The 16,003-nt window shown below is 37.1% G+C and overlaps 1 protein-coding gene across 1 annotated transcript in view; it reads right to left on the bottom strand.

The window, feature by feature from the left end:
• The window catches only part of LOC123250116 (sodium-coupled monocarboxylate transporter 1-like), a 238,114-nt gene that overhangs the window by 167,405 nt on the left and 54,706 nt on the right, over window positions 1–16,003 (bottom strand). The window contains exons 7-8 of the mRNA XM_044679153.1: window positions 8,539–8,668; window positions 4,901–4,989 (exon numbers count right to left, since the gene is read on the bottom strand). Of these exons, the coding sequence (XP_044535088.1) occupies window positions 4,901–4,989; window positions 8,539–8,668 (219 nt within the window). The remainder of the gene's footprint in view (window positions 1–4,900; window positions 4,990–8,538; window positions 8,669–16,003) is intronic.

The following is a 16,003-nucleotide window of genomic DNA, read 5'->3' as shown; positions in this document are numbered from 1 at the left end:
TAAAGCCCATCATTCACACACAAATGAAGCTTATCTAAACATGTACTTTTTCTGGAAGACACCTCACAGCCTTCTCACATTTAGGAACACTAGACAGTACTTCAGTGCTATGCTTGACTATTTTAAACCATTAAGCAACCAATAAAAAGCACTAAAAATAAGAAAAAGAATCACCAAACAGGCCACAAAAAGGATTTTTTTATGCTATGACAGTTAAAAACAAGAAGACAGAATGTCAACTGGGGCCATGTACCGCAATATAATATAGCTGCTTTGCACAGGTCCTTAAATGGCATGACAATATCATGAGTATTGATTTTGAGGTTACAAATAAATTTTAGCAAGTCAATTTTTAAAAAAGGATTTTGCAAATAATGAGGATAATACATATGTCTATAATGTTTCTGTAAGTTTTCATTTCAGAATTTCAGGAAATTGCCATTAAATTCTATTTCTACTTGTCCTCTTATTCTAAGAGATCTCAGCAGTTTCATTTTAAGATTTTTCAAAATGTGATGTTCAGGCTTTCTTTGGTCATTAAGTTCAGGTGGACTGATGAATCTTAATTTTTCTTCTCAATATCTTTTCCATTTGTTTTTATTAAGAAATATCTTACATCTTATTCTATCTTTCAACCGTTCAACTTAGTTTTGACATTTCTTCTTGTCTCAGAGCTGTTGGTTTCTATTTTGGATGTTCTAATTTTCAGTGAGTTTACCACTTAGCAAAATTTCATTCTTCTTGTTATAAGCTGTTAATTCCCTTTCCAATTCTTTTTTCTATAGCATTCATAATTGCTTCATCTAGCATTAATTTTATTGATAAAAATTTTTAATAACTTTTTTAAAAAGTCTTTTAAAAAATCTCTTCCAAGCAAAACAAGTTAATTTATACCCAAGCTATGTTTTTTATTAAGGCTTTTTTATTATTGATAATATTTTATTATTGATAATAATATCAATTTGGAGTCATTCTCTTCTTTTACATCCTGAGCATTCCTATAACCATAGCAGGATTTTGTTGTTTTAAGGTTTTTTTTATAGGTATCTTATCTTTTGTTGTTTGCTCATCCTTTCAGTCTACATCTTGACTTTGGGCTCTGTGCATTTCTGGAGGGAAGGTCTGGGATATCCTGTTGCTGCTTTCTTGGGGTATAGGTTGTTGTGTTATTCTAGGATCTCAAAGCTAGGCTGGGGATAAGGCTTTAGTGTTCCTAATCCAGGGCAAAGCCTGATTGTTGCCTTTGATCCAGGTCTGAGCTCTGCCAATTCCTGACTTAGGTTTGAATCTGAATAATGGTAAAATGCTGCTGTGATCAGTCCTATCAGTCAGATCAGTCAGCAGTCCTATCAGTCTACTGTATTTGACAGCTTTCTTATACAGGCTAGACTGAATGAATCAACTAATCACCTTTCAAAAGAAACTCCTAAAGAAAAAGTCCCAGGAACATCAAGATTCCAAAGTGCCAAAATGCCAAAATCTAGAACTTCAATGTCAAAGAAAAAGCCATAAGTGAAGAGTTGAAGTACCAAAGAACTAGTCAAGATCACATAAAACCTAACAGTTTCCATGATAAATGAGAAGAGATTTTAGAAGACAATATAGTAAAGAACAAATAGGATTACAGTTATCAAGATTAACTCACCCTACACGGTTCAATATAATTCTATAGGGGGAAAAAAGGACTGCTAATGGAAGGATTCTTTTCATTTAATTCTTTAATAATTACTGGTTTCCTCTCCTATCACATTCTCAAATTTAAAAAGGAAAAACAAAATCCTTTTAACTAATATGCATAGTCATGCAAAACAATTTCCCAAATGGACCATGGGGGAAAAATGGATCTCTCATTCTCTATCTTGAATCTGTCACCTTTCTGTCAGGAGAGGAACATATATGAAAATTTTCCAGAATTCTTGATGAAAAGATTAGAGCTAAATAGAAACTATGAAACTTTATGTTTACAAAAGTAAAGAGAAATCTATTGGACAATTAGAAGGAGCTAATTGACAAAGTCCTAACGTTGTAATGGAGGAGAAAAACAAGGGTCTCTTCAGAATTTTAAATGTTCCAAAGGCAAAGAAGGAATCAAATTAAAGGAAATAGAGGATCTGAGATTTTACTGGTTTTACACTGCTGGCTTTATGAGAGAAAATAAAAGAGAGGAGAAAGGGAATAATGTAGAAGGATAAAAAAGGGGATGGAACAGTTCCTCAAAACTGGAATACTCCAATTGAATACACAAATATAGAGAAAGGGTTAAGGGTGGTAAGCATCAAATGAACCTCGTTATAACTGGCTCTAGAAAAAAGGTAGATTGAAAACACATGTGCTTTCATAAGATATATAGAATGGAAAATTATTACACCAGCAGATTTTGAGAGAAAGATGAGTTCAATTTTAGGCATGTTGATCTCATGAAGCAAATGGAACATTTATCTTGAAATGTACCTTAGACAGCTAGAAATTTGATTATGGTGTTTAAAAAAAAGAACAAGGTTAAATGAAAATACAGAACTGTCTACAAGGAAAAAAAAGGAGACCTCTCACTTGATGAGATCACCAAGAAAAAAGAAAAAAAATTTAAAACAGACAAGGTAAAAGCCCTACGGCCCTAGGAAATGTCTAGCACCAGTCATAACAATTTATTTTGCATTGATGATGTGCCAGGAACTGGGGATACAGAAGAAAAAAATATAAACCAAGGAGCTTACATCAGGAAAGCAGTAAAAGAAGGATATACAATCATATCGACAAATAGTTTTACTAAGAAGATAATATAGTGTCTTAGAAATCAAGTGGAAATGCAAGTCTTCACTTTAACAGTTTAAAGCTACTTTAAACTTCATTTCCTAAAGTGATTAGAGAAAAAGGAAAAGAACCTATATATTCTAAAATAATAACAGCAGTTCTCTTTGTGGTGGCAAAGAAATGGAAACTGAGGGGACATTCATCAACTGGGAAATGTCTAAACAAGTTGTGGCATATAATTTTTTTTTTAAAACCCTTACCTTCCGTCTTGGAGTCAATACTGTGTATTGGCTCCAAGACAGAAGAGTGGTAAGAGTAGGCAATGGGGGTCAAGTGACTTGCCCAGGGTCACACAGCTGGGAAGTGTCTGAGGCCAGATTTGAACCTAGGACCCCCCCCCCATCTCTAGGCCTGGTTCTCAATCCACTGAGCTACCCAGCTGCCCCCGTGTGGCATATAATTTTGATGGAATACTTACTAAAGTAAGATGCTCACATGGAAGTAGAAGAATAATTTCTTTTCTAGTAAGCAGTTCCAATAACCTTGAAGAGGTGTGTGCAATACCTTAGAATTGACCCTGGATCTAGAACTGAAATAACTATCCAAGCTTGTAGATTGGAGAAACAGGGATAAAGTGGTTAATAGTGTTAAATGCTACTGAGAAGTCTAAGAAGACAAGGACTTGAGAAATATTTGTTGATTTAGCAATAAGTCATGAGCATTTTTAAAAGAAAAATTTCTGTACAATAACAGGGCTTGAGGAATAGGAGAGGAAGCATAGTATACTAGGAAAGACTAAAAGGTCACAGGCACGTAGGGGGTACAGTGAATAGAGCACCAGGCCTGGAGTTGGGAGGATTTGGGTTCAAATCTGTTACTAGATACTTCCTAGCTGTGTGACCCTGAACAAGTCAATTAACCTGGATGGTCTAACCCTTGCCACTCTTTGTCTTGGAACTGATACAAAAACAAAAGAAAAATTTTTTGATTTTTTTTTAAATAAAGGCCTGAATCAAGAAGATGCGAGTTCAGATTATCATAACATAGTTTTCTCAACTATAAATAAGAAAATAATACTCATACTACCTATAAAATACAGACTGATGTGAGTAAAGTGCTCGGCAAGCTGTCACTATGAGGTTCAAAGGAGATCATGTCTGTAGCATGCTTTTAGCACAGTGCCTGGCACATACTAGGTGCCATATAAATGCTAGCTATTGTAGTTAGCACCACCAGCATCACCATCATGAAGTGCTCTTAGTGACAGTGAATGCAGACTGCTGTTCATTCAAGAAGCCTGGGAATGACAAAAGAGTGAATGAGGGGGATTAGGGGCAAAGAGATTTCAGGGGGAAGTGGGAGTGTTGATTGGCTTGTTTATTAGCTCAGGGAAGGCCTGGGAAGAAAAGATTGGAAATGACCAAACTGACATGAAGTGTCAGTTTTAGTGAAGATGAGAGCCTCAAAGGCTGAATCCAAGAGATGAGTCAGCCAACTGTTCTCCCTTTCCTTCATTTCCCTCACACATGGTCGCCCTCTGTTTCCTTCTAGATTCTTCCTCTCTGTCTCCCTCTTGGTGTACTTGTCCATTCCTTTACCTTCTCTCTGAGAAATCCCATGTTCCCATTCAATCTCCAAGCCCAGCCTGTCAAATATCAGAACCACTGGACTAAACTGAAGGGCAGAAGTAAAGATCATCTTACCTGAGCCCACTCATATAGATGAGGAAATTGTGGCCCAGAGAATTTAAGAAGCACCAGTTGCTTTAATGGGAAAAGTGCAGAAACCTGCCTTTAAGTCTTGCCTTTGACACTATGTGACCAAGAACAAGACACTTAAACTTGTTTGTGGCAGTTTTCTGCGTCTGTAAAATGGGCATATACTTAAAATCCCTACCTCATGAGCTTATGAGAAAAGTAATTTGCAAAGGTTAGTGTGAAATAAATGGGAGTTACTAGTACCTCCCATGAAGTAAGGAGGAAAGTCAGTATTTCTAAGATCTCTTCGGTTTCTAAAATGTTATAAAACTATAAAGTTATAGTGAACAGAATAAATTAGTAGTATGACTCTACAATTTGGTCACTGCCAGCATTTGACATTAGTGAAATTTGAAGGTTCTCCTAATACGTTACAAAATATAAATTCATACCTCAATGTTCCACTATAAGCAGCTGCCACAAAAAGGCCTGAAAGTCCTGGATAGTTTTGTAGAATGTCTATTGCTAGATAGGGCATGAGCTGGGGGAAAAAATGGCAAAAGTTAATTGCTTTTTAATATCATATAGTCAGAGTTTCAAATATTAATATCTTTTGTAAAAGGTTTTGTCCTAAGCAAGTTTCCTTTCTCTAATTCCTTTTTAAATTACTGCCTTCAGCAAAATTAACAATTTGTCATCTACAAACAGTCCCCACCTGTTCTTACTTCAATGTTCACCATTCCATCCAACAGTTTAAGACCTCCATTTCAGTTCTGGGACACCCGTACTCATTTGAAGGAGGCTCATCCACCCAGGGAAGAAGATGAGAATACAAGCCATTTTCAAAACACAGTTCTATGGTAACAGAACAATTTAAAATGCTTGTTTACTGAAGGGAAATTTACTTCAATAACTTGGAGATTCTGTTATTTCTCAGGGTGGGTGTCCCTCACAATTCCTTTATGTCTGAGCAAAGACTCTAAGATTCACAGAGCTTATTCTCTATTAGCAGAGACTTTAAGAACTTGGGGCATCTGCAAGACCCCTGAGGGAATCAAAGTTTGAGTTTAGTGTAGGGCAAAGATATTTATTCCCACAAAAAACAAGTTTTCAATTTAAACTAACAACTTCAAATCATTCCCCAAAACCACTAAGAAATTTTAAGAAGGCAAGAAAAATTCTTTACTAAATTTTTATTGTTTCTTACCTCTAAAAAATTTATTTAATTAGCTGTTTGTTAAGAAGGGTGACTAAGTGACTCAGTGGATAGAAAACCAGGCCTAGAGATGTGAGGTACTAAGTTCAAATCTGCCCTCTGATGCTTCCTAGCTGTGTGACTTAACCCCAACTGCCAAAAACAGAAGGTAGGGATTTTTTTTAATGTTTATTAAGCAATTATTTTGTGCAAAATATAGCTATTATAGATAAAAATGGATATTGTTTAACTTCCTCTGGGCTCTCACCATTCTTCCCTATGTGATCACCTATCTTACAGCCTACAGAAAAGATTTCAAACTTTCCTTTCTTTCAGCTCCAAGGATCACTTCTTCACTAAGAAAGGTTTTTAGCCATATTTTGCCTCTTTATCTCAAAACCCCCCAGCATCAACCCCCCCAATTCGTTCTCCTCTCTCCTGGGCTCTCATAAAGAGGTGGTTCCTCCATAAAGAGGTCCCATTTACCACCTTACAACCTTTGTCATTTGGCTCCTGACCTTATCACTCAAGTAAAATGGTACTCTCTAAAATAAGTGACGATCTCTTCATTGTCAAATCTGATGACCTTCCTCCTTCCCCCAAGCTTCTTGGGCTCTCTGCTGAATGCCTGTCCTTCCCTGCCTTGGATCTCCCTCTTTCTCAGAGTTTTCATGTCAGGGCTCCCTTCTACTTCTGAATCCTACAACCTTTGACTTCTCCTTCTCAGGCTCTTCTGCTGATTCACCAACCCAAATCTCCATCTATCCTAACTGGGAGGAAGTAGGAGGTGTCCCCAAGATTCTCTGCTCTATTTTCTCACTTGGTGACCTGGCCAGCTGCAGGGCTTTGTCATCTCTACACAGATGATGCAGACATCTATAGCCGTGGCCTCTCCTCTAAACCTCAAAGTTCTAAATTCAACATATCTAAAACAGAACTCTTTCTTTCCTCATGTTAAGATTAAATTTTTCTGGAGACTGTATATAAATTTATAATTATTTATTAAATAGCAAAAAATGAGTTGGAGAAAAAAAAAGCCACATAGCCACATGGCCAGTCATATACTTTCTTCCCTAGCTGAGCTGGCCGCTCACTTATCAACTCCATTTCCTTTCTCTTCTTGGCCAGAGACCCAGAAAGCTTCCTTGATCTATAACTTATACCTTCCTCCTAGCCCCACGACATCATTTTTGTGGTCTCCCTGATTTGACCTCAGTCAGGGTCAGAGGCTGGTCTTCCAGACATGAGAGTCACATGGGACAAGAGGCAAGTATCTTCCCAAATGCCAGAGAGCCATCTTCCCAAAGTACCCATCATAAGAAATCCATTCAAGGGTTGGGAGCTAAACCATAACCCAATTTCACCAAAGAATGGGTTTTCAAATTCAATATTAAACTTTCTTTTTAATACTCCAAGACTCCAAGACTCATCTAAGGACATATGCCAAGAAAAAGGAGTGCAAACTGGCATTAAATTCTTACATTCTTGAACCCACCCTCCTCTTCTAATTTCTGTCAAATATACCACATCTTTCCAGCCTGCTGGGGCGAGCTGTAATCTTGGCAATATTCTTGGTTTCTCAGCTCTCCTTCATTCCACACCTCTACTTTGCTTAGAAGCCCTCCTCTGCAAGTCCACAGCTCCCATCCTACTTCAGGGCCATATTACCTCCTGCCCAGATTTCTACATGGCTTCCTCATTGCTCTCTCTGCCTCAAACTTCTCCCCATCTCTACTACGTATGGCTGATCCCCTTCTCAACCAACTCCAGGGGTTCCCTATTGCCTCTAGAACCAAAAAAAAAAAAATTCTTGGGCTAACTTTTAAAGACTATACAACCTAGCCCCAAACCCATGCCAGCCTTATCCTCCTACTCTGCTATCCAGCCAAACTCATCTTCCTCATACAAGATACTCTCTCTGCAGTCTCTCCTGCCTTTTTCCTAGTTGTTCCCCATACTTGGAATGCACAGCCTCCTTGCCTCTGCTTCACAGAGCCCTTCTCTTCCTTGAAGATGTGATTCAAACAGCATCTTCAGCATTAAGCCTTTTGAAATCCCCTGTCTGATCGTCCCTCCTACCCAAACTACCTTATATTTAACTATTCTATATGATTTGTTGTGGTTGTGGCAGCTAGGGGGCACAGTGGATAGAGCATCAAAACTGGAATGAGGGGAAAGAGTTAAAATCCAGCTTCAGACACTTAGTGTGGGACACTGGGCAAGTCACTTAACAGTGTTTGCCTTAGTTTCCTCAATTGTACAATGATCTGGAGAAAAAAATGGTAAATCAGTCCATTATCTTTGTTGAGAAAGTCCCAAATGGCATCATGAAAAGTCAGATACAACTGAACACAAACAAAATACATTCATTAATTATTCACTTTATATTTAATGCTGTATATATTTATATATGTACTTGTCGCTTTTGGAACATAAGCTCATGGAAATTGGGAATTGTTTTATTCTTTGTATTTTTATTACTCCACATCTAGCACAGTGCCCATGCTTAATTAAAAAATTTTGGATGATTGAGTTCTAAACTTACTTAGAGTTTAAAAATTAATTTTAACTTTATTTTTAAGATTTCCTAAATATATGTCCAGAGACTGGGGATATTAAAAATGCTCATATTTTATACTACTTATCTCCTGGGATATTAACTGGAATAAAATCAAGATAAAAATTGTGTACAAGAAATAATAGCAATAAGAAAGTTCAGCTCATGTAAATCAAACACCATTTTCTTTTCTCCTAAAACCAACATTAATATACAGCTGAAATTTTCAATTTGGAAAATTTTTTTCTACTTTGTTACAAGGATACTTGTTTCCCAATATTGCTTTTATTGTTCCTTACTAAATGATATGACAATAGAATTATATTTAAATACTAAACCTGATCTGGTGACCGAACTTTATTTGATTTCCAAGGATCACAGTGACGATACACAGAGTACAATGACAATCCACTGAACACTGCAGCTATATTAATAAAGAAGAGTCCCAAAAGATTTAAATAAAGAGACCTAAAGATACAAGGAAAAAGTAAAAATGATTTGTACTCAAGTGAAGAAAAATGCACCGCCTTAAAAAATGGAATTATATCATAAACATTATATATATCTTGAATGGATGTGAAATAGAATTCCTTGTTTTTCATAATTTACTTTTTTTCCATTCACTGTTTAACCCATTGAGGTATTTGATGCACATTTTGTTTTTCTTTTCAAAGAGCAGCTTTAGTTTTGTTAATGAATTGTGTATTTTTTCCCCGTTTATATATTTTTCCTCTAATTTTCAAGATTTCCTACTCTGCTATTATTGCTTTAAGAAGCCATATTAAATATTTCTAAGGCCAAAAAAACTGAGTTTGTATTATCAAACATTAACTAGAGAGTATAAACGTATATGCTTTGCATGGTGGTGTTTTCATTGGATTCTATTATATAATAGCTAACTCCTCTCCAATATGGTGTGTTTTCAAGGTTCCCCTTTGGTCTAGGACACAATTACATCCTATAATAGTGCTAACAAAAGGGATTCCAGCTTAGGGTATGGTAACACAACCCAAATGAATAAATCCCTCAGATGAAGGATCTAAAACTAATTTATAAAAATTAAACTCAACAAAACAAAGGTAGAGTCAAGGAATTTGTGGTTTCAACATGCACAAGATATGTATACTATGTTTCACAGCATCCACATGGGCTTATGAAGGGTGTATAATTTCAGTCCAGCAGGGGTCAAGAACAAAAATTTTAAATGATTTCACATTCTAATAAACACATCAACCTTTCACTGAAATTTTTCCCAGAACTTCCACTTGAGGAAGATTCCAAGACCAATAATCTCTTCATTTTCTCTCCTTAAACTTGGCTTTCATTACCTCCTAGAAGCTTTTAAACTTCTCTTTCTCTATTGTCTGACCCTATTCAGCTGTAAGCTCCTTAAAGGCAGAGATTGTCTTTCTTTTTTCTAGTACTTATCATAGTGTGCCTGACACATTAAAAAAAGTGTTTAATAAGTGGTTACTAACTGACAAAATAACATACTTGGCCAACGCTTATTTAATTAGCTAATATGTCATTAAAAGAAGAAATATATACAAGTGAATCAATTGTAAATGTAGTAATTTTTAAAATTTTTGTCAAGGTCAACAGTCTTCTTTATTGCATGAGTATCAGAATTTAAAGTAATAGTTATGCCTGATCCAATGAATCTAGCTTTTCCAAAAGACCTCAGAAATTTTCAAAGAACACAGTTCTGGGGACAGAGCCAAGATGGTGGAGTAAAGCAGAGAAGCTCAGAGTTACCATCTCCTCCAACCAATATTAAAATAATGCCAAAAAATGAACACAGGAGAGAAAGCATCCACAAGGAGACAGAGGGAAACAACTTTCAAGAAAAGAAAAGCTCACGAGGTAGGCAAAAAACATCTGGGGAACTAGGGGAAGAGAGCAGCACAGTCAGCAGAGGAGATTATAGCAAGGAGTGAAGAGTAAGCCATACACCCCCACCCCACATCTGCTGTTCTAGGTTCTGAACTTAAGCCTAAGCCATCATTGATACCTTGAGATCCTGCTTGGGCAAACAGAGGTCCAATCAACCCACACCCCTTAAAATTTCAAAACTGAGGGGAAGTCTGGAATCCGAGCCCAGGGCACTCTGTGCTGAAGTACACGTGATCTGCATGGGTCCGGAGCAAAGCCAAGAGTCCCAATCTGCACTTGGGATTCTTAGGATAGATCCCAGTTTGGGGTACTTCTTAGACTAAAAGTGGATCTAGATTTTTTTTGTGGAAAGCTCAGGGTGGATATCCAGTACAGGGCAACCAACTGTCTGCCTGATTAGATCAAGTACTCAGTGGCACCAAAAACCTTATACCTAAGCCTAAGGCTACAATTTGAATAGTTCCTAACCTGATCAAGCTCAGAGTAGTACCAAAAACTTATTGCCAAGTCAGAAGCAAGTCTTTAAGCTATCAGTATCTCAAGAGTTAATTGAATCAGCAGTGGGAGGTGGCTCTGAGAGCTCTCAACCCTTAGGCCATCATATAAGAAAAACTAAAACTGAAGGAAACACAGGAAAAAAAAGATAAGCTTAGACTCAAGGAAGGACTGAAGTGAAAGAGCTTACCTTAACCTCCCAGAAAATAGAGCCTACCTAGAAAAAGGTAGCAAAAAATGAGCAAACAGGAGAGTTCCAGGTTAAGATGGCGGCAGAGTAAAAAGCAGCTCTTAACCTCTCCTGACCAAAACATACAGGACTTCTCAAGGAGACATAAAAACAAACCCAATCGAACGGAGGGATCCCACAACAGGGCGCAGTGTGGAAGGTACATGGAATTGGGGCATTTCCATGCTATAAAGGGGTGAAACAGCTCTCGCTAAATCGTGGGCTGAGCAACCCCCCCCACACACACACACACACACACCACCTACAGCACTGAAGCCAGGTCAAAAGAAATAGAGCAAGTTTGGGGCACCCATCGAGTCACTGGCAGCTCCAGGGCCTGTTCCTGAGAGCAGCAAGATTTAGGACCCCAAAAAGCTAAAGAACGCCCACGGACGGTGAGCGCGGACACAGAGCGCAGGCGCAGGGCAGAGGCGTGGGTGGAGGCGGACACAGACTCCAGCTAAGGCTCTGAAACCCTGAGTGGGGAACCAGTACAGACAGGAATAGGACTGTGGAAGCAGCTCCCTGAGACTTGTAAAGGAACCTCCTGCAGAGGATCAAGCAAGGGGGTCCACCAGGGGGCTTGACCTTGAGAAAAACCAGACCTCAGACCTCAGGACCCAAAAGACCGCAGACAGATCCTGAGCATGAGGATAAACCTGAGAACAGGCTAGGCTAATGATGGCTACCCAGAATCAGAAAGTTCAGAAGAGAAAGATTAACAACAAGAAGAAGAAATCTTTAACACTCGACAACTTTTACACAGAGAAAATCCAGTCAACCAAGCAAACAGAGGAGGAGAACAAACAAGCATCCGGACCCTCCAAAAATAATGAAAACTGGTCACAAGCTCTTGAAGAGTTCAAAACTGAGATGATGAGAAAGTTGGAAAAGATTTGGCTAGAGAAATGGGAAATAGCTCAAAAGGAAATCAGGCAAGAAAATAAAAGTTTAAAAGGCAAAATTTTGCAATTGGAAAGTGAGGCAAGTCAACTGAAGACCAGAAATGACCAGATTGAAAAGGAAAACCAGTCCCTAAAGGCTTGAATTGAGCAATTAGAAACTAATGATCTCTCAAGACAACAAGAACAAATAAAACAAAGTCAAAAGACTGATAAAATAGAAGGAAACATGAAATATCTCAATGAGAAAGAGACAGACCAAGAAAAACAATCTAGAAGAGACAATTTGAGAATCATTGGTCTCCCTGAAAAGGGAGAAATTAATAGAAATTTGGACTCCATACTAAAAGAAATTATTCAACAAAATTGCCCTGAAGTCCTACAACAAGAGGGCAATATAGACATTGAAAGAATCCATAGATCACCCTCAACACTCGACCCAGAAACGACAACACCAAGGAATATAATAGCGAAATTCAAGAGCTTCCAAGTAAAAGAAAAAATCTTACAAGAAGCCAGAAAGAGACAATTCAAATATCAAGGAGCACCAATCAGGATCACACAGGATCTGGCAGCCTCCACGCTAAAAAACCGCAAGGCTTGGAATACGATATTCAGAAAGGCAAGAGAGCTGGGCCTTCAGCCACAGATCAATGACCCATCAAAACTGACTATATACTTCCAGGGGAAAGTAGGGGCATTCAACAAAATTGAAGACTTCCAAGTATTTGCACAGAAAAGACCAGGGCTAAATGGAAAGTTTGAAATCCAACCACAAAAATCGAGAGAAACATGAAAAGGTAAATAAGAAACAGAGGGGAAAGAAAGAAAACTCATAACTTTTTAAATTTGCCTTTTTAAGGGCCTCAGTGAGATCTAATTATCTGTATTCCTATGTTGAGAAATGCTATGTATAATTCTCTGTAGTGAACTCTATTCACTATTAAGTATTCACTGTTATAGTGGTCGGAAGAATGATTTATGGGGAGAGGGTGGAGTGCTGAATAGTCTAAGAAGATATGGGGGGGTGGGAAAGAGGAGGGTGAATGGAGGGGGACACCAGGAGAAACTTGAGAGAATAATAAAAATCGGATATTCTACTACACACAAAGAGGGCATGGGATGGGGAGGGAACAAATACTATTATAAGAAGGAGAGGAAGAGAGCATCAAGAGGTAATTTTTAAACCTTACTCTCAGTGTAATCAACTCAGAGAGGGAAGAATAGCTATACTATCCATTGGGATATAAAACTCTTATAACCCTACTGAGAAAGTCAGAAGGGATAAACCAAGAGGAGCAAGGGAGTGGGGAGGTCAAAAAAGGGAGGGGAGAAGAAGGGGGAGGGAATTTACTAGGCCTTCAAAAACAAAAAGAGGGGAATAACAAGGGAGGGGGTAGAAAGGGAAGTCAATCAAGGGAGGGAATAAGGGATACTGGTTTAATAGCAAACCACTGGTTTAAAAGGAAATAGTTTAAAAAGAAGGGGTAGGAATAGAGGAGAATACAAAAATGTCAGTGAATGCACAACTGATAATTATAACGTTGAATGTGAATGGAATGAACTCTCACATAAAATGGAAGCAAATAGCAGAGTGGATTAGAAACCAAAATCCTACCATATGTTGTCTACAAGAAACACATATGAGGCGGGTGGACATACACAAGTTTAAGGTTCAGGGCTTGAACAAAATCTTTTGGGCGTCAAATGAGAAAAAGAAGGCAGGAGTGGCTATTGTAATTTCTGACAAAGCCAAAGTAAAAATAGATAGGATTAAAAAAGACAGGGAAGGTCATTACATCCTGATTAAAGGCAGTATAAACAATGAGGAAATAACACTGCTCAATATGTATGCACCAAGTGGCATAGCATCCAAATTCATAAAGGAGAAACTGGAAGAACTCAAGAAGGAAATAGATAATAAAACCATAATAGTGGGAGATCTAAATAGTCCTCTTTCACATCTAGATAAATCAAACCAAAAAATAAATAAGAAAGAGGTAAGAGAGGTAAATGAAGTCCTAGAAAAATTAGATTTAATTGATATGTGGAGAAAAATAAATAGGGACAAAAAAGGAATACACCTTCTTTTCAGCTGCACATGGTACATTCACAAAGATTGACCATGTAATAGGGCAAAGAATCATTGCAAACAAATGCAAAAGAGCAGAAATAATAAATGTAACCTTCTCAGATCATAATGCAATAAAAATAATAACTAGTAAGGGCACCTGGACAGGCAAATCAAAAACTAATTGGAAATTAAATAATATGATTCTCCAAAACCAATTTGTCAAAGAAGAAATCATAGAAACAAACAACAATTTCATTGAAGAGAATGACAATGATGAGACATCCTACCAAACTCTGTGGGATGCAGCCAAGGCAGTACTCAGGGGGAAATTTATATCCTTGAGTGCATATATTAACAAATTAAGGAGGGCAGAGATTAATGAATTGGGCATGCAACTCAAAGAATTAGAAAGCGAGCAAATCAAAAATCCCCAGATGAAAACTAAATTAGAAATACTAAAAATCAAGGGAGAAATCAATAAAATCGAAAGTAAAAGAACTATTGAATTAATAAATAAGACTAGGAGCTGGTACTTTGAAAAAACAGATAAAATAGACAAAGTACTGGTCAATCTAATTCAAAAAAGGAAAGAAGAAAACCAAATTGACAGTATCAAAGATGAAAAAGGAGACCTCACCTCTAATGAAGGGGAAATTAAGGCAATCATTAAAAACTATTTCGCCCAATTATATGGCAATAAATATAACAATTTAGGAGATATGGATGAATATTTACAAAAATATAAATTGCCTAGATTAACAGCAGAAGAAATAGAATACCTAAATAATCCCATATCAGAAAAAGAAATTGAACAAGCCATCAAAGAACTCCCTAAGAAAAAATCACCAGGGCCTGATGGATTCACAAGTGAATTCTATCAGACATTCAAAGAGCAACTAATCCCAATACTATACAAATTATTTGCTATAATAAGCAAAGAAGGAGTCCTACCAAATTCCTTTTATGACACAAATATGGTACTGATTCCAAAGCCAGGGAGATCAAAAACAGAGAAAGAAAACTACAGACCAATCTCCCTAATGAACATAGATGCAAAAATCTTAAATAGAATACTAGCAAAGAGACTCCAGCATGTAATTAAGAAAGTCATCCACCATGATCAGGTGGGATTTATACCAGGAATGCAAGGATGGTTCAACATTAGGAAAACCATCCACATAATTGACCATATCAACAGTCTATCTATCAAACAAAAATCACATGATTATCTCAATAGATGCTAAAAAAGCCTTTGACAAAATACAGCACCCATTCCTATTGAAAACACTGAAAAGTATAGGAATAGAAGGACCTTTCCTAAAAATAATAAACAGTATATATCTAAAACCATCAACAAGCATTATATGCAATGGGGATAAATTAGAAGCCTTCCCAATAAGATCAGGTGTGAAACAAGGATGTCCATTATCACCTCTATTATTCAACATAGTACTAGAAACACTAGCAGTAGCAATTAGAGAAGAAAAAGAAATCGAAGGTATCAAAATAGGCAAGGAGGAGACTAAGCTATCACTCTTTGCAGATGATATGATGGTCTACTTAAAAAATCCTAGAGAATCAACTAAGAAGCTGGTAGAAATAATCAACAACTTTAGCAAAGTTGCAGGATACAAAATAAATGCACATAAATCATCAGCATTTCTATACATTTCCAACACATTAGAGGAGCAAGAGGTAGAAAGAGAAACACCATTTAAAATTACCCTAGACAATATAAAATACTTAGGAATCTATCTACCAAAACAAACACAGCAATTATATGAAAACAACTACAAAACACTTTCCAAACAAATAAAACTGGACCTCAACAATTGGAAAGCCATTGGTTTCTCATGGGTAGGACGAGCTAACATAATAAAAATGACAATTCTACCCAAATTAATTTACCTATTTAGTGCCATACCTATCAAGCTACCAAAAAACTTCTTTACTGAATTAGAAAAAACTATAACAAATTTCATTTGGAATAACAAAAGATCAAGAATATCAAGGGAAATAATGAAAAAAATGTGAAGGAAGGGGGCCTAGCAGTACCAGATATTAAACTATACTATAAAGCAGCAGTCATCAAAACAATATGGTACTGGCTAAGAGATAGAGAGGAGGATCAATGGAATAGACTGGGGATAAATGACATCAGCAAGACAGTGTATGATAAACCCAAAGAGCCCAACTTTTGGGACATGAAT

Source organism: Gracilinanus agilis, chromosome 5 (genome assembly GCF_016433145.1).
Source record: "Gracilinanus agilis isolate LMUSP501 chromosome 5, AgileGrace, whole genome shotgun sequence".
Lineage (NCBI taxonomy): Eukaryota > Metazoa > Chordata > Mammalia > Didelphimorphia > Didelphidae > Gracilinanus > Gracilinanus agilis.
This window is presented reverse-complemented; position numbering and strand designations above follow the sequence as displayed.